The sequence below is a fragment of the Lygodium microphyllum genome, chromosome 2 (genome assembly GCF_053477565.2).
Source record: "Lygodium microphyllum isolate KBCC chromosome 2, Lygodium_microphyllum_v1.1.10, whole genome shotgun sequence".
Lineage (NCBI taxonomy): Eukaryota > Viridiplantae > Streptophyta > Polypodiopsida > Schizaeales > Lygodiaceae > Lygodium > Lygodium microphyllum.
Genome location: NC_141136.1, coordinates 59,237,771 through 59,261,606, shown reverse-complemented (window position 1 = coordinate 59,261,606; position 23,836 = coordinate 59,237,771). Strand labels below are relative to the sequence as shown.

Genomic DNA, 23,836 nt, shown 5'->3' with positions numbered 1-23,836 from the left:
GAGATAAAATAGATATTAGGTAAAGTGTAGATTTGAGGATTAGCACAAAAAGAGGAATTGTCATGTGCATGTGCATACTTCTAGGAAACTTCAAAAATGGGGATGCATAAGGATAGATTGGTAGGTGGTCACACTATGTGGGCGACATGTGTATGTGTGTCTAAGTACACCTATACAAATTGCTTAGATGTAAAGATTATAAACATTGTATATATGCTCATGGTGCAATTGCTCATATTTGCAAATATTATACACAACACAAAAATCTGACATGAAGACAATCTCTTTGCCCCCTCCACAACCCTATTCCAAAATACAAACCCTTAGTTGTCCTTATGGGCTTAGTTCATCTAGCTACCATTAACAATATGATACCTTGATTTTAAGATAACTAAAATGCATTATGAAGATTCACATGAAAGTAAAGAGGAAAGAGAAACAAAAGGGACATGCATACAATCCATTTTTATTATGTCTTAGTGAGAAAAGTGAATCGAAACTCTAAACAAGGAAGATAATTTTTTGTTTCATGCTCATGGAGAGATGTAACATGACCTAGTATTGGCAAATTGAGAGTAGCTATGCTTGAGGAAATCTAAAGTTCTCATGGCAAGGACCCTTAGGGGTGATGCAAGGGTCAAATAAAAGAAGTGGGTTTCAAATTATGTTTCACAACTTTGAAGGTTTGTTTTTTTATTAATTTGGACACCCTAAAGTGCATTTGATGATGGAGTTGATGTTTAAGGCCATGTCTTTTGTAGTGTATTAGAGCAATTTTCTCTAGTAATGTATGTCATAAACTAGAGTAGGATGGAATTTAAATCTCTTCTGCTACTCTCTAGTTTCTAATCTTTAGCTTTCCTCTTTGATTTAGGATCATGCTTTTGGTGCCAAGCCTGCACTTTGATGACAATAGTATAAATATGCAACCAATATATATATTTGCATTGATCAAGTTTATCATTGTCATGCTCAAACATATTATTACCACTAAACATTTTCTCCATTATGTGTAACTTCTCCTCAAGTAGTTTAATAAGTATGAATGGTTATTTATAGTCTTAGAATTTGAGCATTATGCATTTCATCGTCTTGTAGATTGGAGATTACATTTTTATTTTATGTTGAGTGACTAAAAAACCATTTAGGGTAGTGCTAGTCCTAGATAGCTGAGTAGACTTTGAAGAGTCTAGTAAGTGAAGGTAACCATATATTTTAGTAAGTAAAGAGGCAAAAGGACATGCTACACCATGTTCACTTTTTGTGCAAGGCCTTCAAAAAGTCTAGGAAGAATTAGATGTGGCACCACCCTTACATCTTTCTTCATATGTTGCAATCCATAATAGATAAATCAAGTATAAATTATTGCAAAGTTGACTCAATTATCAGCAGGGAGAAAAAAATGAAAAATGTTGAGCTAGGATGGTCGAGGCAGTTACATATGTGAAGCATCAAAACAATGTTGCCTTCATTGGCATGGGGCCCTTTTCTTCCGAGGCCATCTTTGATTGGGCATTAAGTACTACCCTCACATTTTACTCCTTTGATCTCAATTGGGTGCCCTTTGTCTCCTTCATTGCTTGACCCCCTCTTCTTCAAAGGCTATTTGAGTTTGGGAGCTAGGTTGTGCCCTCACATGTTATCCCTCTTGTTTCCTTTGTGGGCATCTAGCCCTTCCCAAAGCCACTTGTGTTTCAAAGTTTGTCTAGTTTTGTACCATTCAACTCATTCATTTCAAAATTTTCTCATGCATGGTGGTTGCTATTGGATCAGTACAAAGATCTTTCATCTTGTAGTAGCCCATTATAGCCCATGTTCCACATGTGACTCATCATTTGTTCAATGCAGAATGGATCAATATCCCAATCCTAGTGACATATGCCAATCCCCTAATAGTTCTAAGGGACCATGGCATCCAACCTACAATGTCATGTTCAAGGAAACAAAGTTTCTACTACCCAAGGTAGCTCAACAAATGTGTAGTCTAGAATATACTTTCATACGGCCTCTTACCTCTCCTCATCACTCACTTTCTAAGAGACATGAGCTAGAAGGTAGTGTTTTATTAAGAAAGACATACCTTTGATCTCAAAGGGGTATCACAATTATTTGACTTTAACAAAAAGATTACCAATGGGAAACATGTTAACAGATAGGAATAAATCAAATAACAAAGTTGATGACCAATTTTCTATTGATAGATACATACTATACTATGTGTCATAAGAAAGCATGAATGAAGAGTCAACCATCATTGTTAAGGCTTGGATATATAAGTTATATCAAGAATGTTTGAATTTAAAACACATGTCACAAAGGGGCACTATCAATACATATGTTTAATCTACTCAATTGGATAATAAACTATCGAACAAGAACTTATATATGGTCTGAAGTTGAGAGGGAAACAACATGAATTATGCACTAAGTTTATAACAACATTCAATATGATATGTACTCAAAATTTCTAAAAGACGTTGACATACTTCAAATATGTGTAGAAACACACGTTCAAAAGATCTAAAAATTCGACAAATTTTTCACAAGCAAAGAAAGAGATTTAGATTGGAGCTATACATGAACATGTGGATAAAAATTCATTGATAGTTTATCATGTGAATAAACTTAGCATACATGACAAAGTGAAATGTGACATATATGGTAACGCACTATTTTTGCATAAGCTATTTTGAACACTCAAGCATGGTAACTTAATTAAGACAAAATTTTACTTTAATATGTACTTATCGACATCATTAGCTCATGTAAATAAAATTGGTTAACACCTTAACACAATCAAAGCACCTATTTTGAGCATTGAAGCATTGTAACTTAACTAAGATGAAAATTTACTTAGGTTTGCGCCCATCCACATTGCCACTCATGTAGAGAAAATTATAAGAACCTAAAAGTACAAGTAAAACACTAACAACTAAATGTGAAGGACAAGACACCCAAATATTGTCCCTAAACAAATCAAATGAGCCAACTAAGTAGATGAGAAGTTAAAATTATATATAAGGCTTGTGTTTGATACAACACATCAATAAAATGGATAACATGTTTTTTTGCTCACACCCAGTGTGTGACAATAGCGACAACAATGTCTTTGATTCGCTAGTTGTAAACTACACGGTGTGCATGGCCAACCTTAGTAGAGGAACATGACCCATAGTATTCGCTACTACTAATACACCATAATAGGCTATGTAACAATCGAAAATAGTAGAAGACCATAGCAAAATGTATTCATTTTCTTGCAAATAGCAAAAGGTGTCCATTTTCCTGCAATTTAAAGAAATCCAAAATAGGGATCAGTGCATGTGTTAAGCAAAGTTACCCAAAGTCAAAATAGGTTTAAGTTCATTGCTTAAATTTCAAACTAAAATAGGGGTTTGCTATCTGAATTTCATGTATTTCATTAAAAAATAATACTACATAAAGGTTGCAAAGCTTTCAAAATCTTTGTTTGAAAGTCTCATAGAACTAAGCTCCAATAATACCCAAGGCCACAAACTTTGAAATAGAAAAATAGATCTAAATTTAGTAGATAAAAGAAATTCAAGCCAACAAGTAAAAAATCTAAAGTGAGAGAAAATATTGGAGATGGAGGCTTACAAGAGGGGCATTGTGACACCATTAATGGACGATGACTTGCATTTTCATGCCCGCTTGGCAATGACCAACCACCCCGCAAATGTAGTAAAAGACCCCCGGTTGAGTGAGCTGAACCATGGTGTCCCCATTTGAGAACTCTTGGATGGGGTTGGAGGAGGAGCATGCCAAGTAGTGCTCCCTATCCACTTGCACCACATTGTGCATCTCCGAGGAGTACTTGAACACTGCATAAAAACACCCTCTAGTTATGGCTTTGCTCTACTTACTAAGCACAATTAGTTCTTCCAAAGGGACTCGTACACTACATTATCGTGCTAGGCAAGGTGCTTTGTTCTACTTACTAAGCACAATTAGTTCTTCCAAAGGACTCGCTCACACTACATTATCTTGCTAGGCGGGGCTTTTAAAGGACTCATTCACACCCCATACTCGTGTAAGCACATGGGAGGTGTTTCAAAAGAGCCCATCCACACAAGAACCGTTAAACACAGCTGGTGTTTCCAAGGGGTCCATTCACACCACTCTTGCTAAGCACAACGGGTGTTTCCAAAGGGCTCATCCATGCTGCAGCTCCCTTGCTAGGTGCTTCCAAAGGGGCTGTTCGCATCAAGTGGACGCCGGCATCTGTGTCACGTGTGCGGGCGCACAAGCACATGCACACAGGCAGGGCCTCTCAGGCACCTTAGCTGCTTGGATGGCCAACGTTCACATGCACGACTAAAAGGCGAAAGAGGTATGGTGTGAGAGCGAGCTCACCTAAGAGGTCGTTCACATGGAAGGTCTTGGTCGAGGCCCAGTAGTTGTAATTGAGCTCGGAGAGGCTCCAATTGGCGCCGTCGCCGACCTGGTAGGTGGTTCCAGCATGGAGGCCGCCTGCATTGCACAGCAGCAGCAGGGCAAGAACTACCTGAGAAGCTGCCATGCCTCTTCCCTGAGAGCTTGCCATAGCTGCAGAAAAGAGAGAGAGAGAGAGAGAGAGAGAGAGAGAGAGAGCAGGGGCAAAACGCTAGCAAAATAACAGCGAGAGAGAGAGAGCGCAAATGAGTGAGTCCCGGGCCTCTTATAAAAGAAGCCGCTCACAGCCCCTCAAGTCTCTTCACACAGTCGAACGAGGGTGGCAGTTGAAATTTGGACGGCAGATCAACCTACCCCTCCCTCCCCCTTCTCTCTCTCTCTCTCTCTCTCTCTCTCTCTCTCTCTCTCTCATTTTCCTCGTTTATTCTTTGGTTTGCACATACATACCTAGCCTACATGCATCGTTCCACATATTAGCCAAAGCCCGTGGCCCCATGTTCAAGCCTATATAGTGGGTTCTAGTCGATTCTTATGGCATCATTCTTGGACAAACTAGGGCAATAGCAAACATCACCATTCAATTATGGGTCACCCCTCAATAAGAGGGGCATCACATATCCCCCTCTCCAAAACTTATAATTGTTAAATCTCATTGCTTAATTCTATATTCGAGTGATCTACACTCAGGCCTAAAATTTGAAGGTTGCAACACCCTTCAAAGGGGGTTTTGCACTTCTAGAGAAGGGTGATACATATATTACCCTTCAAAAGAAAGGTAAGAATTTTAGAAAAATAGTTATATGCCCTTCCAAACTCTTTAAAAAGAAAAGGAGAGGTCCTCTAAGACCTTCTAAATGAAAAGTTGGGTAGCCCTTCCAATTTGAGGGCTATAGACTACACTTGTTATTTACAACTCCCTTTTAGTACCTAGCTAGCCTTATCTCAAAAGCACCCAAAAGTTCATCATTGCTAATAGTACTTCATAAAGGAACATCACTTGCCTAGGCCTCCTATCACAAAGCACTTAGATCAAGGCAATGATGGAGGAGATAGTTATTGTAAACCAAGAAACATTTTCATGAGTCAACATTCATAATTGATGCACTTCAATTTGCATTAAAAAAACAAGTTAAACAATAAAGCATAAGTCTTTCTACCGATGTTAAAAACTAGGCCTCATGGTTGAGCAATTGTAAGCTTAAGACCCATTGCTAGTGCCTTAATGTGGGCATTTAAGATCCACACATATTGAGTTGCAATCTAAGGTAGTATTGGTTCCTACCTATACACTTGCACTAGAATGTTAAGACCTCACATTACATTCCACATGAAGAAAGAAAAATATGTTATCATTTATTGTTAATATTATAGAATAGTTTTCCCCTCTTCTAATGTACAATTGTCTTTGCCATAACACAATAGTTGCCACATATTTTAGCATGACATAATCTCCATGGGGTGATCCATTGTCTTGATATCATTCTTTAAAAAACTATCAATCATTATTAGTACACACTTGCATATTTATTGTTAAGAACATTGCCATATAATGCAAGTCAATGGTTCTAGGTATAAAACATATTATTATTAAGAACATTGCCACAGAAAGAAAATCAATGGTTCTAGATATAAAACACAACAATGATTACATTAACCTCTCTGCCATCCATAAAACATAATGGTGTCTAAAGAAAGTGATCAAGAGGTAATCCATCAAGTATGGTATCTTGTGCAGTCATCATTAGTGAACAAATTTTGTGGGACCATGTGCATGCTACTAGGAAAATAGACCACCATCATGTCAACCATTGTGTTTATGTTTCCCCTATCTGCCTCATTTTTAATGTCTACCTTTTCTTATGTCTTCCAATACCACTTACACTCTGATATACTCTCACCAATCTTGCTCTATATTTAGGACCTTTCTGGCATCAAATGGATTGCAAGATATAACTAAAAATTGTGTGTTTCTCTTTATAGGAATGTCCATATTTTTCTAGGCTTACAATATTCACTCTTCCATCATTGGCCTTCCAATACAATGGTAATTCCAAGCAAACCACTTTGGGTAGGAAGAACTATCAGTAGGAGGCCAAAAAGCCACCCATATCTAGAACTCATTCTTCCAAGGCTGGTAGACATCATGCCATGGAGGTTTCTATTCCCATCCTAGATCTAGCATGAGGGTGTCTAGAGCCTCCCTAAACCTGAAGCTTCCATAGAAGTGAACCTTTCCCCATGGTGGTGGCCTTTCCACCACTCAACCTATGTCAATCAGTGCCCTTCTAGGTTCTTACCTTTACCAATAATTCTGTAGTGAGACCATGGAAATGAACCACACTTGTACAACATTCCCTCATCTGGACCAAGCGCATGCCTTAGAATGAGCACATCTTATGATGAAAACATAGAGATGGTCATCACCCATACAACGTTCTCTCATTTGAATCAATCATCCTTCTCTCAAGGAGTTTTCATTATCCAATTAGTCAACCACAAGCAAGGCAACCAATATTCACTTGAAAGTATTACTTGCAAATAATCCTTTTGAATGCTACTTTCCTTAATTACATCTAATGCATCAAAACAATAAAGAAAACAAATTAGACCAAATCATCACTTTCTTAACTTAAATAGAATAACTAATCATGAAAGAATGACTCCAACTCAAAAATCACAATCTACATCCTTGATGATGTCTTCTGAGTTTATTATAGGAACGTCCTCTTGGAATTCTCTAGAAGTACCTTCTTTGATGACCTCCTTTCCTTCATGATGGCCTTTGGAGGCCATTGCCTCAAAGTTGATTTTATAGAGCTTCAACAAGGCTATGGAAAATGGCTCAACAAATTTTTGATATAGTTTCTACATGGTTGTGGAGAAGAAGGAAAAAGCTCACAGACTTGGTCAGAGCTTTTGTGCAATTAGGGAGAAGAGCAAAAAATCTATATGGGTTTTGATAGAGTCTCTACACATGTCTAGAGAAGAGGGGAGAAGCTTGATATATTCTAGTAGAACTTCTTTGTGATTGTGGACAAGAGAGAAAAAGCTCAATAGATTTTGATTGAGTTTCTATACATGTGTGGAGATGAGGAGAAAATCTTGAAAATTTTCTACTAGAGCTCCCATGCAATTGTAGAATAGGGGGGAAAGCCAAGAGAGAGAGTTTCACTCTAGCGTCACCCATGCCTGTAGAATGGTGTCTCCTCCAGAAGAGTTATGTGTCACTTAGATTGCCCATGGGCTATCTATATAGACAAAGCAAGAGACTTCTCTTAACCTTAAAGTAAGCTATTTTGAGTACTTTTTGAGTAGCTTAGCTCAAATTAGTGACCATCCACATTTTTACAAATCTAGGGATCTCTACACATGTGGAAAAGAGGAGAGAAGCTCAATACATTTTGGTATGCTATATGCAATTCTAAAGTTTAATTATGAAAGGGCAAGGTAATTTAGGTATTTTTGTGCTGATTTGCTATTATTGTCGAGGACCAAAGACTTTGATATGTGTAAGTTCCATTTGTGTAGGTAATGGAGAAAGAGCCTAAATCAATAAATAGCCCATGAGGGGGGACTCGTCTTAACCTTAAATCAAGCTATTTTGAGTAATTTTTTAGTAGCTTAGCTCAAATTAGTGACCCCATCCACATTATTACAAATTTAGGGGACTCTACATGTGTGGAGAAGAGGAGAGAAGCTTGATATATTCTGATAGAGTTTCTTTGTGATTGTGGAGAAGAGAGAAAAAGCTCAATGGATTTTGACTAAGTTTGTACATACATGTCAAAAAGATGAGAGAAGCTTGATAAATTTCTAAAAAAGCTCCCATGCAAGTGTAGAAGAGGGGGGAAAGCTAAGAGAGATTCACTCTAGCATCACCCATCCTTGTAGAGTGGTGTCTCCTCCAAGAGGGTTGTGTGTCTCTATGGGGATTTTTGGAGCATCTTACCTCAAATTAGTGACCATTCGCATTTTTGAGTATTTTTTCCAAGATATTCCCCCCCCCCCCCATCTACAATTGCATGTGAGCTCTATTAGAATTAGTCTCTATGGGGATTTTTTGAGAAACTTAGCTCCAATTAGTGACCATCCATATTTTTACAATTTAGGAGTCCAAAAGAAGCAAAAACGTGACCTTTTTACATTGGCATACAACTTGCATGTGAAAATCTATGTAGATTGGATAGAACTTAAAATGGCCTATGACTTAAAATGGCCACAACTTTTGATGCAAAACAAAAAATCTAGATCTATTTGAGTGTTTCCAATGATGATAATGAGCTCTACAATCTTATTACTTCACTTTACATATTTCATAAGTGTTTTTCTATTGGGAATTTCCACCAATATCTTAGAAAAAGCAATAAAAGTATTGTATTCAACACCCCCACTATTGCTATTCTTGAAGCTCACTTATATGTAACAAAATGTATAATGTCTTTGATTTCTTTTATCTCTAATTTTTATATGACATCTAAGGTACCAAGGTGGGTATATTATATCCTCTTCTCCTTAGAAGAATTGAGATGTCCTTATCTAAAGAGAAGTTGGGGTTACTATTGTCAGGTTTCAAGACTTGTGGGATAAGGACGACTTGCTACGCATTCTAAGTATACACAAATACTAAGATGCCAAGACAATTTAAATAGTCCATAATCAAATTTATGACAAGATATTAGCTCAACAAATGTTACATAAGTAGGACTTATTATATAGCATCAATATGAACTATATGTCTTGAAAGTCATTGTAGAGTTTATCTCCTCGTCTAAGTCTTGAGCTATAGCACTTGATTTACTTAAGCGACTATTGCTTACTAACAACAAATTAGATAAATATTTGGCTCACTAAGCCATTTCTATGTAAATCAATAATTATTTGTATAGAAAATCACATAGAACAATGTCCTTGATTCCTTTTATCACTAACTTTTATATGACATCTAAGGTGCCAAGGTGGGTATATTATATCCTCTTCTCCTTATTAGAAGAATTGAGATGTCCTTATCTCAAGAGAAGTTGGGGTTATTGTTGTTAGGTTTCAAGACTTGTGGATTAGGACACTGCAATGCTTCCCCTATGCATTCTAAGTATACACAAATATTGAGATGCTAGGACAATTTAAATAATCCATAGTCAAGTTTTTTACATGATATTAGCTCTAAAGATGTTACATAAGTAGGACTTATTATATAGCATCAATATGAACTATACACCTTGAAAGTCATAGCAGAGCCTATCTCTTCATCTAAGTCTTGATCTATACTAGTTGCTTTACTTAAGCAATTATGCTTACTTGGTAACTCCTAGTCTTCTTCAACAATCCTAGGGAGATTGGCTTGGATGTGCCTTGGTTGATCACAATGAAAGCACCATCTATTAGGACATCTCTTTTGAATGTGTCCCAACTCATTGTAGTTGTGAAAATCTCTTCCCTTGGTCCTTTTGGGTATCATATTCCTTCCACATGCCTCTCAAAGGATTATTGTATTTAATGTTGATCCTTTTTGAGTCCAATCAAAGGTTTGAATCATATGAGAGTATATTTAAAGTCATTGGTTTTCATTGATAACCATTGGGTGCCCAAGGGATGCTTAAGGTCTTGGCAGAATCTTTCCACTTGGTCTTCTATATCCATAATTGGTGCACATTTCACTAGGTGTATGAAGCATGAGTACCATGCTTCCAAAGACAAGTCTTATTACTACAAATTAAAGAAATCATTCATATTGATTGAGTTTTACATGGTAGGTATGAATCTTCCTTGTATAACTTTCTTCTTTCTATGTAGTAGTAGCTTCAACAATATTACTATTCTTACACCATTACTTCTATCAAAGGCATGCCTTGCTAAATCACTTTAAGCTTGGCAATCATGACTTGGCTTGCAAAACTCATCCCTATGGCAATAAAGTAGTCTGCCATGGACTTGATCCAAATTTCAACATTTGACTCCATGTGTTTCCATCAAACTCAAGAGGCTTGACTTATTTTAAGAGGGACTCCTTCACTTGTAGTTCAATAGGGTTGGCCGCATGAGGAGAACCCTAGTAAGATTTAGATTTTTTGTTAGGATTTTCTGATGTAGGAAATTTGGAATACAAAAGAGAATGTGAAAAATAATAAAGATCCATTTTTATTATCATCCAATTTAGAATACACGAAAGACTTAGAGAGTTGTTCTATTCAAATATTTTACAAAGCTTAAACAAGATCGAATCAGTATGCACACTAAGTTAGTGAGGCACTAGGCTAAATGGTTTATGCCTTGGGAGGCATCCTAGATACAATAATGGCCATGATATGTTACTCAAATTCACTAGAGGTTCTTATGTTTGGGACATACGACTTGCAAGGTCAAATCCCAATATGCTTAGGGCCAATAACCTTAGCAAGCTTATCATACCTTTGCAAGCCTAGCTTAAAGTCAAATACCAATATGCTTAGGGCCAATAACCCTAGAAAGTAGATCATACACATATTGGTTCTAGTTTAGTCCACCCACTGACAAGGATAAAAGTGTTGCATTCTTTAGTCTCAAATAACCAAAATATTTTAATAAGCTGAAGTTTCTTGAGGATCTTAGCTCTCTTAGGGTCTTAATGTGAGTAACATCCTCAGCATCAACTAAGAGACATCCATGCTACCATTGCCATCCTTCCACAAAATGCACCTAGGCCTCCACAAAATCTAAGCCAAAGATATTCTCCATAAAATGAACCTACGCCTCCTCTAGGTTAATGCTACACAAAATATTATTGATTTAAAGTTTGATTCAAACATAGAAATCAAACAATTCCTAGGTCTCGTTTCTAGTTCTATTTCTTGAATCTACTTGTGTTAAGTGATTGAGCTCTGATACCACATGAGACATGCCCACACTAGGGAAACCCAAGAAATAACATCGAATAATCTAGTATTGCGTTAAGAAAGCCACTTGTGGGATCAATCAATACTTGAAGCTAACAAGCACTGCACTTGATTCATTGATCTTGGTCATTTGTACCTTCACATACAATTTACCATACTTGCTGGTGTCAAGATTGTGGGAGAGAAGGAAGGAGTCTCACTTGTAGCTTTCTTGCTTGCACAATGGGGGAATACACACAAAGGTGGAGGCTGAAAACAGTTTTCCTCTTCTTAGTTGTGTAAGCCAAAAAGAAGTCTCATACAAAGAAATAGAAGAACCCTATATATGGGTCTCAAACCAAACTCAACTAACTAAGGTGGCATACTAACTGAGCCACAAACTAGAGTAGATAAGGATAGCTGTCATGTAGCTATTATTCATGGGCGGTGTACCAACCGCATCTGCAAACAACTGACACGTCGGTGACATAAATGCACAATGGTCACCCTGGCATATCACGAGTGGAGCTCGATATCTCAACACTCCCCCTCGAGCTCAATCCCAATTCCTGCACACCAAGAAGGTCTCTGAACTTGCGCAGCTTCTCTGTGCCCAATGCCTTCGTGAATATGTCAGCTACCTGATCCTCTGTGCTGACATAAACTAGATCAATAAGACCTAGTAAAACCCTCTCCCGCACATAGTGATAATGCACCTCAATGTGCTTTGTTCTAGCATGATAGACTGGGTTATTTGCCAAGTGTATACTGCTCATGTTGTCACAATAAATGACAACTGGCCCATCTGTAGGCTGATGCATATCATAAAGTAGCTTATGCAACCAAGCTACCTCACATGCAGCCATTGCTGCACCCCTGTACTCAGCCTCTGTGCTGGACAAGGCAACTGTAGGTTGTTTCTAGCTGCTCCAAGTGACTGCAACACTCCCAAAAGAGAACACATATCCACTAGTAGATCGTCTATCAGAAATACTACCAGCCCAATCAGCATCAGTGTATCCATGCAGCTGTATCTGAATCCTAGTCTCATAAAATAGTCCATACTACAATGTGGACTTCACATACTTGAGTATGCGTCTAGCCGCATCCAAATGTGGTTTCCTTGGAGCCTGCATAAACTGACTTACCAATCCAACATCATAGCTCAAATCTGGCCTGGTAATAGTTATATAAATCAAACTTCCTACTATGCGTCTGTACATAGTAGGGTCTTCCAGAAGCTCACCTGCATCTGCGCTCAGCTTCACATTCTGCTTCAAAGGAGCTGAAATAGGCTTACAGCCTGTCATCCCATATTTGGACAGCATGTCCAATCCATACTGCCTCTGCAAGAGCTGTATCCCACTTGGTGATCTAATCACCTCAATGCCCAAGAAATAACGCAGCTCTCCCAAATCCTTCATCTCAAACTTCTGCTTCAATAGCATTTTCACATGAAGGATATCTTCATCACTGTCACCTGTCATAATCAAATCATCAACATAAATGACAAGTAGCATAATACATTTCTCTGTTTTTCTCACATAAAGTGAGAAATCTGCCTTGGAAATCTGAAAGCCAATAGTGATAAGATACTGTCCTATCTTGTCAAACCATGCTCTAGGTGCTTGCTTCAAGCCATACAAGGCTTTCTTCAACCTACAAACAAACTTAGGATGAACAGCATGCACATAACCTGGTGGCTGCTCCATATAGACCTCTTCTTGCAAATCACCATGCAAGAAGGCATTCTTTACATCCATCTGATGTAAGGACCATTCCTTTGATGCAGCCATAGCAATGACTGCTCTTACGGTTGCCATCCTTGCAATCGGATTGAATGTTTCTTCATAGTCAATGCCATATGTTTGTGCATACCCCTTGACTACTAATTTTGCCTTATATTTGTTCACAGAACCATCTGCATTGTGCTTCACCTTATAAACCCACTTACAACCAATTGCATTTTTACCTTTAGGCAAAGATACCAACTCCCATGTAGCAATTGCTTCCAAGGCATCCATTTCTTCATCCATGGCTTTCTCCCATTTTTCTTTTCCCATGGCTTGCTCAAAAGAAGTGGGTTCTGGTTCCTGTATCACTTTGACCATATATGCATAGTGAATGGCTGTAAATCCATTGTATTTCAGCCTATCCACAGGATACCTAGCTCTTGTAGACCTGCGCAAAGTAGGTTCACTCTCAGGTGCTCTCAAAACATCCCTGGTCTTCCTTACTCCAGGTGTAACAATAGAAGGAATATCCAACTCATCATCAATGCTCTGTTCTGAGCCACTGGATTCACCATCCACATAAGAGTGACCTGCATTCACATCAAACATGGGCTGATCTACCTTCTCTTTTCCTTTTTGTGATACCTGAATACCACTATCTGCATTGCTTTGAGAAGATTCTCCTGATCTCAATCTGCCTGTCCATGGCGAAGAATGTGAACCACTGCTAGAGGACGCTCCAGGTCCACTAATATTTTGTGACTGCTGCTGTGAATTCTGTGCAGCATTACCATTTTGTACATCTACATCATCAATCACATTTACTGGTTTATACCAGCTACTCATCTCATCAAAAACAACATCTTTGCTCACTGTAAACTTACGAGTAGAAGGGTTATAGCATCTATACCCTTTTTGCTACAGAGAGTAACCAATAAAGATGCACTTCTCAGCTTTTGGATCCAACTTGGATCTCAACTCATCTGGCACATGTACATAGGCAATGCAACCAAAAATTTTCAAATGAGAAATATCTGGTTTTCTACCAGTATACCTCTCCTCTGGAGTCATCCCATGTATTGCTGCAGTGGGAGTCCTATTCATTATATAGACTGCTGTAGCAACTGCTTCAGCCCAGTAAAAATCTAGCAAGTCTTTTTCATTAAGCATGGCACGAGATACCTCTCCAATATGCCTGTTTTTCCTTTATGCAATTCCATTTTGTTGTGGGGTATGACTGCATGAATATTGCTGCTTTATGCCATGCTCCTGCAGGAACCTTGCAAACTCATTTGAGAGGTACTCTCCCCCTCCATCTGACCTTAGGTATTTTATTTGCAGGCCTGTTTCTTTTTCAACCATAGCTTTAAGAGTTTTGAAATACCCAAAAACTTCACTTTTCTTTTTCATAAAATACACCCAAACTTTTCTGCTATAGTCATCAATAAAATTGACAAAATAATGACAGCCTCCAAGAGATGCAGCTTTAGTAGTCCACACATCAGAGTGGATTAATTCCAGTGGCTTCTTACTCTCTTAAACATGTCTAGGAAATGGTTTCCTTGCCTGTTTTCCAAATTAGCAGGCTTCACATACCTTATGCATTTCTGCAACCTTGAATTTAGGCAATCCTCCAACAATATTTTGGGCCTGCATTGATTTAAGTCGCTGTACATTAACATGACCAATGCATTTATGCCAGATATCAATATCTGTAACTACACCGGTCCCATGTGCAAACATTGATGCACTCAATTCAGACATGTTTGCATCCAATGTAAACATTCTGCCCTTCTTCTTTCCTTTTGCTACAAGCGACCTTTATTTTTCATATCCTCAACAAAGCATCCATGAGAGTTAAATCTGACCTGCAAGCCCTGCTCAACCATTTGACCAACAGAAACTAGGTTCTTGGTGATATTCGGGACATGAAATACATCCGATAGGTATTTCTTTTTCCCATCCTTCATAGACAAAGGAATTTTTCCAATCTGCACAATAGGATGTGCAGTATCATCACCAGTCTCCACAAATCCTGGTTTTTCCATTTTCCTTGCATCCTGCATCCATTCTGCATGACCTGTCATGTGGTTTGATGCACCTGAGTCAACATACCACACATCGTTTCTTTCTTCTACACTTGTCACAGAATTGGTCATGTGCTGCACCATAAACAAATGCTCATTTCTGTCATCACCCTGTCTACTAGAAGATGCATAATTCCCTTGCTGCAATTTTCCATTCATGATGTCATTCTGCTTTTTATAGCAGTCCTTAGCCATATGACCCATTTTAACACAGTAGTAGCATTCAACATTGCTGTTTGCATTTTGGCCTCTTTGCCATCCACCACGACCTCTTTGGCTCCCCTGCCTCTAGAGTTACCACGTCCTCCTCCATACGACTGGTTTTCTTGAGTTTGCTGCATATTCTGATTTCTACCACGGCCTCCAAATCGACCTTCTCTACCTCTGCCTCTACCTCTTCCAGCATTTGAGTAGAAGACAGCTTCTTTTGAAGTTCCTCCTGAAGAAGATGCACCACCATTTCTCTGCTCCTCAGAAATTACAAGAGCAATCAACTTCTCAAAATTCGGAAATCTTTCACGAACGGAAATGGATGTTCGGAACTGTGCATAATCCTTTCCTAGACCATTCAAGGTCACAGAAACTAAATCATCATCTTCCACTGGCGACCCAATGGAAGCAAATGCATCTGCAATCTTCTTCACCTTCATGTGGTAGTCATTGATGCTCATATTTTCTCTTTGCATATTATGCAACTCTTGCTTGAGCTGCATTTTCCTGGCTTGCGTATTTGTGCTATACATTTTTGACAAAGTATCCCATGCCTCCTTTGGTGTACTTGCATCCTGAATATGCACAATCATAGAGTCTGAAATACTGATAGACAACCAGTACATAACTTTCCTGGCTCTCTCATGCCATGCTTTGAATGCCTACATTTGCTGTTGATTGGGAACATCAGGAAGAACTGGTTCTTCTTCATTTCCTGCAACAAATTCCCAATATCCTTTTCCCATAAGGAAATTCGTCATTCTAAACTTCCATGCTTGGAAGTTGTTCTTGTCAAGCTTTTCAGTTACAATCTGTGAAAGAGAATCAGATGCCATTACAGAATACTACAAAAAATTCTGTCACTGCAGAGAACACAGCTTCAGCCTCACAAGGGCAAATCTGCAAAACTGACGAAAGTGGTATTTAACCACACAGTCACTTCCTAGTGACGATTTTGCATCAACAGGCAACAAGGATGATTCTGTAACTCCCAATGTCTTTGCGCATAGGCATACGATGCAATTTCTACAGTAGCTTTTCACCGACGTGTAGAACAGTGGCTGTACAACATAAAATCGGGCCTTTTCCTGAGTGCGTGCATAAAACTTCCGCCTCCAAAACAGGCCCCGAAATGGCCTCAAATAAAAAAAACAGGGTTACCGAGGGTAAAAACCCCTCCCGCAGCATATACTGCCCTCTTGCTTCACCGTGAAGGGCGTCTCAACCTGAGCAATGCACTCTTGCAATTTTTGGCTATGCTACCTGCTGCAGAGATCTGCTCCCAAAACAGAAAATGAAAGCAACACTGCTCCTCTTACCAGAACACCGCGAGCTTGGCTTGCTTTCTTGAGCTCCTTACCACGAACAAGGCTCTGATACCATGTCAAGATTGTGGGAGAGAAGGAAGGAGTCTCACTTGTAGCTTTCTTGCTTGCACAATGGGGGAATACACACAAAGGTGGAGGCTGAAAACAGTTTTCCTCTTCTTAGTTGTGTAAGCCAAAAAGAAGTCTCATACAAAGAAATAGAAGAACCCTATATATGGATCTCAAACCAAACTCAACTAACTAAGGTGGCATACTAACTGAGCCACAAACTAGGGTAGATAAGGATAGCTGTCATGTAGCTATTATTCATGGGTGGTGTACCAACCGCATCTGCAACTGACACGTCGGTGACATAAATGCACAACGGTCACCCTGGCATATCATGAGTGGAGCTCGATATCTCAATAGCTGGGGGGGGGATTGTCCTGAAATTTTCCAAGTACATTGGAAAACTCCTTAAGAATTTTGAGATGCAAAAATGCAAGCCCATCTCCATAATTATTGACACAAACCACATATTTACACTTGAGGATGTTGAAGACAATTGCTTGAGCATTTTCATATGCAAGACTTCAAGTCTATCTCCATACCATTTTTTGAGACACTCCACAAATTTACACTTGGAGAATCTTGGAGATCAATTTGACCTCTCTCTTTATCAATATGTTGTTGGTTGCATACTTTGTTTGTGTAGTAAAAGGCATCATATTCAATTTGGGGTATTTTAGTTAGCTTGATTCATGCATAACCCTATCAATAATTATTGGCAAGTATTTAAACTTTTGTATTTCTCCATCTCAAGGACACTTAGCCATTGGTCCTTTTCTATACGTGAGTCACTTCTATTTATTTGCATGCTTTTAGACATAGTGATTGGGTTAGTTATTTTGACATTGAAGTGTCCACCCACACTGGAGCTTGTTTCATGCATGATGATTCTTGCAACACTTAGCTAAGCAAGAAGTAGTCTACACTTGTTTCATGCTTGCCGATTCCTACAACTCTTGGCTAAGCAAGAAGCAATCTACACTTGTCACTTCTAGCTACAAAGGTGAATATAGGGTATCATTCACAACTATGTTGGAATTTAAGCAACTTTATGATGAGAGAAGTATTAAGCGTCAATTGACCACCCCATATACCCCACTCTAGAATGGTGTTACAGAGTGCATGAATAGGATTATTTAGAAAATGGCCTATAATATGCTTAGTTAGATAGGCTTACCATGGCATTCTTAGGCTAAGGTAATTATTACTATTATTCATCTCACTAATAGATTCGCATGCACTGCTCTTGATGGTAGAGTTGCAAAGGAGGTATGGTCTAGTAAATCTTTCTCATACACATTGAAATTCTTTGGAAGTGAGGTTTTCTATCATATTCCTAAAGAAAAGTGCAATAAGTTGGATATGAATTATATCAAATGCATATTTCTTGGATATAGTGATATAGTTGAGATGGGCTATTACATTTGGGATTCACAAGCTCGGAAGGTTATCTACAACCATGATGTTATATTCCATGAGAAAAAGATGCATATGAGACCAAAGTATGTGATTGAGGTACATAGGGTGATCTTTCAGAAGAGGCCTCTTGTTATAGTACAACCAACCCTAGTTAGATAGCTTGCTACCATTGATTGTTGATGATATAATTGCCCAAGATTTACCTATTGTGCAAGATCATGATGTTGTATAAAGAAGACATGTTGTACAAACCCCATAGGTAGTATTGAGATGCTCCACTTGAAATTCATATCCTCATGGTTGTTATGATCCCTCTATGAATTATGTCATGGTGGTGACAAACTCTACGGAGCCACTTACCTATGAGGAGGCTATGCGTACATGTGATTCTCATTCTTGGGAGGGAGCCATGTAGTGTGAGTTTGATTTGCTACAAAAAAATCATATATGGAACTTACTTTTCTTACCTGATGAAAAGTGTGCATTGCCATGCAAGTGGATATATAAGTTAAAGAGTACCCCTATTCATCTTAAGCCATCATATAAGGCTAGATTAGTTGCAAAGGATTTTAAGTAGAAAAAGGGAGTTGACCTTGATGAGATATTTTCCCATGTGGATAAGATGACTATCCTATGCTTGGTATTGGCCTTGATTGCTTAGCTAGATTTGGATCTTTATTAGATGAATGTTACTATGGCTTTTTTCCATGGGGACCTACATGAGGATATTTATACGTAGCAACTTAAGGGATTTGTGGTAAAGCATAGGGAACACCTTGTGTGCAATTTGAAGAAGATTCTTTATGGGGGACTTAAACACACACCTAGGGAATGGTACCGTAAGCTTGATACTTTCATGCATTCATAGGGATATTCTCACTGTGATATGGATTGATGTCTATACATGAAGAACACCTGTGATGGTAGCCTTATTATCTTGGTGTTTTATATTGAGGACATGCTTATTGGTGGGAGTGTTCATGTTGAGATGGATACTCTACAAACTTAGTTGAAGTAGAGCTTTGAGATGAAGAACATGGGGCATGCCTCACATTTACTTGCTATGTGCATTGCACACAATCGCTCTAAGGGACTTCTCCTCTTGTCCTAGAAGGAGTACATTCATAGAGTGCTTAAGTGATTCCATATATAGGATGGTAAGCCTATTGGATGTCCATTATCTTCACATGTGAAGGTTAGTTAGGTAGATTGTTCCTAGTGAGATGATGAGAGGGCCAAGATGGCCAAGCTCCCATATGCATCCGCAATGGACAATTTGATGTATGCCATGATAGCTACCTGATTTGACATAATATTTATAGTGGGAGTTGTTATAGGTTATATGGCTATACTTACTAGGCAAGGGTATTGTGAGATACCTTAAAGTCATTGCATATATGGATATGTATTTATCTTTGTTGGAGGTGCTGTCTCTTGGATGTCTAGGATGAAAAAATGTTGAGAGTATAGGTATATGAACCCTCCTTATATGTAGGAGTGGATAAGGACAATAGGTGTGAATGGTCCTAAGGGCAAGGGGAGACCCTAACCCTAGCCAGTTGGGGCTACATAAATAGCCCAAGGGTCTACATCAACTTTTGAGTGAGAGTGACCCAAGTACTTTCATGAGCAAGTGAATAAGCAAGACTTCTTCTTGTACTTGTGAGCTCTTCTCTCCCTCTTGTGCACACTTCAATCCTTTCTTCCACTCTGATTTTTCACATGGTATCAAAGCCATCTTTGATCTTTAAACTTCCCTTAGCCTCTTTACACACCTAATTGCACAAGAAGAACTCTTGCCCTCTCATTTACCTTCCTTTCCACCATAGCCAGCTTGACCCACCTCTGATGGAGGGCCTGGGAAAAGCAAAGGAGAGAATTTTGGCTCATGATTCCTTCTGGAGATATTCTATCTAGCTTAGAGCGATTCAACATGGCACATCAAAGGTAGGGATTAGACGACGTGGAGGGCAGCATTACGTTTTTCCCGAAATTGCACAGATTTGTAGGCAACACATTTTGAGCTATTGTGCATGCTGACGAAGGTGCAATGTTGGTAGCTACCATGGGGATTTGTTAGCCCCCCTAGTGGGCCATCTCCCTCTAAGAGGGTTTGAACTAATTCCTCCTCTAATGGGTACTGTAAGAAAAACCCTAACTGTGGATTTTTTGCAGCCATAGCCAAGAGGCTTCAAGCTTCCTATTTTCCATTTTTTTTCAATATGGGAATCATTGACAGTGATTTTAATCACTAAAGCACATACTATAAAGTGCATTCCTATTTTTGGAACACCTTCAAGCCTTCTCTCAACACCAACAATCAATCAAGTATCTCACTAGGTTTGACAAGGTAAATATCTAAACATCTCAATTTTGAGATGAGTGCTACTAAGCACTAAAAATGAATTTAGTGTCATTAGTGCTATTGCCTTATGTCGCAACATGAATATTGATGTGATTGAAATATCGTCAGACTCTTCACCAAGTATCAAAGTCATTAATTGACCTTGCTCAACCAAATGTTCGTACACTTAACCACAAGGTGGGGAGGAGCAAGAAGTCCAGTCAAAGTTCACCTCATTGAAACCAAACGTTCGTACACTTAACCTCAAGGTGGGGAGGAGCAAGAAGTCCAGTCAAAGTTCATCTCATTGAAACCAAATATTTGTACACTTAACCACAAGATGGGGGGGAGCAAGAAGTCCAGTCAAAGTTCACCTCATTGAAACCTAGGAAAATAGTGAAACTTAAATCAAGGGTTGTTTGAAGGATAGGACAGCCAAAATCTTACCTTGAGATATTACATATGTTATATGATTTCCAACCTTTTTCATCCTTACAGCTTTAAAGTTGGTTATCATTTGTCACGGGCAAACAATTCTATTATTTGATACATACTTCGCCACATGTAAATGACTAGACACTGCCATTGCCTAAGGCAATAGGTAAGACCTTCCTATAATGGCCATGGCCTATGCAGATGTAAGGCCTCAAATTTGCAAGTTTAATGGAAAAGATTTCCATCCCTAGCAAGTCCTAGTAAAATACAAAATGATGGAACGAGGCTACTGGCCCTTCACAAAAGGGACCAAAGTTATTGACCCCATCAAATCCCCTTGATGTAGAAGACGACAAAAGAGCTTAGGCAATCATCATGCTTCATTTCAATGAATCCTTAATTCATCATATTGACCAACTCTCCACTGCCAAGGAGAAGTGGGATGAGCTTGAAAGGCTCTATGGTGCTACAAGAAAGAACTCCAAAATTTTTTAAAAATTTGAAATTTTTAGCTTGAAGTATAAACAAGGAGAAGATCTAAGCAAGTTTATTTCACATATGAAAGGGCTCATGGCATAGCTGACCTCCATTCAAGTACCAATTCATGATGAAGATGCCATTTCCATCCTTCTAAAGTCTATAAAGAAGGTCTTTTCAACCATTGTTACTACCCTTACTAATATTCCGAACCCAACTTTGGCAAGTACTATCCAGTCATGCCTAGAAGAAGAGAAGAGGAACCATAATGAAGGCACTTTAGCAATTACTTCCCATGAGCAAATGTTAGTCCATTGAACTTCTACAAAGTGCTCCTTATGGCATAAAAAAGGGCATGTTTATAAGTAATTGATGGAAGAAGTATCCCAAAAAAATGAAGTGCAATAAATGCAAAAAGACTGGGCATATCACCAGTAAGCGTCCCAGTGTTCCAGAACCACCTAAGGAATTGGAGGCCAATTTTGCCTCCCAATCCACAGATGATCGACTCTTTTAAGTCTTGTATTCCTTCTGCCTACAACCATCCTTGTAAGCCTGCTCTATAAAGGCATCCTAATTTGGGTTAAGGGAGGGCATTCTCTTATGCTTTGTATTCCAATGCCACTTGGCATTGAGGGGGGTGTTGAGAGTATAGGCATATGAACCCTCCTTATGCAAGAGTGGATAAGGGCAGGTAGGTGTGAATGGTCTTGAGGGGAAGGGGAAACCCTAACCCTAGCCATTTGGGGCTATATAAACAACCCAAGGGTCTACATCAACTTTTGAGTGAGAGTGACCCAAGTTGTACTTTCATGAGCAATTGAATAAGCAAAACTTGTTATTGTACTTATGAGCTCTTCTCTCCCTCTTGTGCACACTTCAATCCTTGCTTCCACTTTGATTTTCCACAAAAAATGCACGGCCTTACCTACTACAAGGCTAAGTACATTGCAGCCACTAAGGCTTGCAAGAAGGTCCTATGTTTAGGTTGGGTGGTTGTAGATCTTAGTATGATCATGACTCCTACACTACATTTAGATTTGATGAGTGCCATTCAGCTAGCTTGTAATCTAGTCTTCCATATGAAGTCAAAGCACATTGAGATGCACTATCACTTCATCAAAGAGGTGGTAGAGGAAAAGTCCATTGGGCTTGTTAAGATCCCTAAGGATAGAAATCTTGTAGCTTTTCTCACTAAAAGTCTCCTAGTGGAACTATATGCCCTTCTTAAAAAGATGATGGATGTAGGATGAGATGATGTCTTTTCTCATCCAATTGTACTTATGTACATGTTGTACTTTTCTCTTTCTTATATATATATATATATATATATATATATATATATACCTCCTCACTCCATGCACATTCATCTTTAAGTGGAATGTTGTTGGGGGTTCAAGGTACTTGTGCCTAGTCACCAACAATTTACTTGTACAATGTACCCGCACACCTATACACTATAGGTGGCGGGCACCCATCATTATCACTTTATTCTTTATTCTTTATTCTTTTAGTGGAAACAAAATAAGGAAAGGTGGGTTACACATTGTGAGCTCCCATACACTGGTCTCTCTCTTCTTTGCTTGACTCTCCATATCTCTTGCTTCCCTTGCTTCACTCATGCTTTCACTTCCACTCCACCTTTCAATACAGGCTCACACATGAAATGACAATATCAACTAATAAGGAGATTCCAAGACTGCTGTGTTAGTATCTATAAGCTCCCCGAATATAAGTGACCTATTGAAAGATTGTAGATAGTTAGCAAGCAACAACATTTCCAAGGCTTATGGCAATAAGGGACTTTAGATAGTAGCCCTGTTGAGATATCAAGCTCCACTTGTGATACGCCAGGGTGACCGTTGTGTATTTATGTCACCGACTTGTCAGTTGTAGACGCGGTTGGTACACCGCCCATGAATAATAGCTACATGATAGCTATCCTTATCTACTCTAGTTCGTGGCTCAGTTAGTATGCCACCTTAGTTAGTTGAGTTTGGTTTGAGATCCATATATAGGGTTCTTCTATTTCTTTGTACTTGAGTTCTTTTGGCTTACACAACTAAGAAGAGGAAAACTGTTTTTAGCCTCCACCCTTGTGTGTATTCCCCCATTGTGCAAGCAAAAAAGCTTCAAGTGAGACTCCTTCCTTCTCTCCCACAATCTTGACATGGTATCAAAGCCTTGTTCGTGGTAAGGAGCTCAAGAAAGCAAGACAAGCTCGCCGTGTTCTGGTAAGAGGAGTAGTGTTGCTTTCATTTTCTGTTTTGGGAGCAGATCTCTGCAGGTAGCACAGCCGGAAATTGCAAGAGTGCAGTGTCTCAGGTTGAGACGCCCTTCGCGGTGAAGTAAGAGGTCAGTATATGCTACGGGCAAGGGCTTTAGCCCTTGGCGACCCTGTTTTTTTGATTTGAGGCCATTTCGGGGCCTGTTTTGGAGGCGGAAGTTTTCTGCACGCACTCAGGAAAAGGCCCAGTTTTATGCTGTGCAGCCA

At 39.0% G+C, this 23,836-nt stretch overlaps 1 protein-coding gene across 1 annotated transcript; it reads right to left on the bottom strand.

Annotated features, from left to right (window-relative positions):
• Positions 1–2,994: 2,994 nt before the first annotated feature.
• Positions 2,995–4,669, bottom strand: LOC148039782 (mavicyanin-like). The gene is made up of 3 exons (XM_087665536.1): positions 4,375–4,669; positions 3,619–3,842; positions 2,995–3,285 (listed from the first exon to the last, which is right to left on the bottom strand). Exons 1-2 carry the CDS (start codon positions 4,562–4,564, stop codon positions 3,640–3,642), a joined length of 393 nt encoding a protein of 130 aa, XP_087521662.1. The 5' UTR covers positions 4,565–4,669; the 3' UTR covers positions 2,995–3,285; positions 3,619–3,639.
• Positions 4,670–23,836: the final 19,167 nt, after the last annotated feature.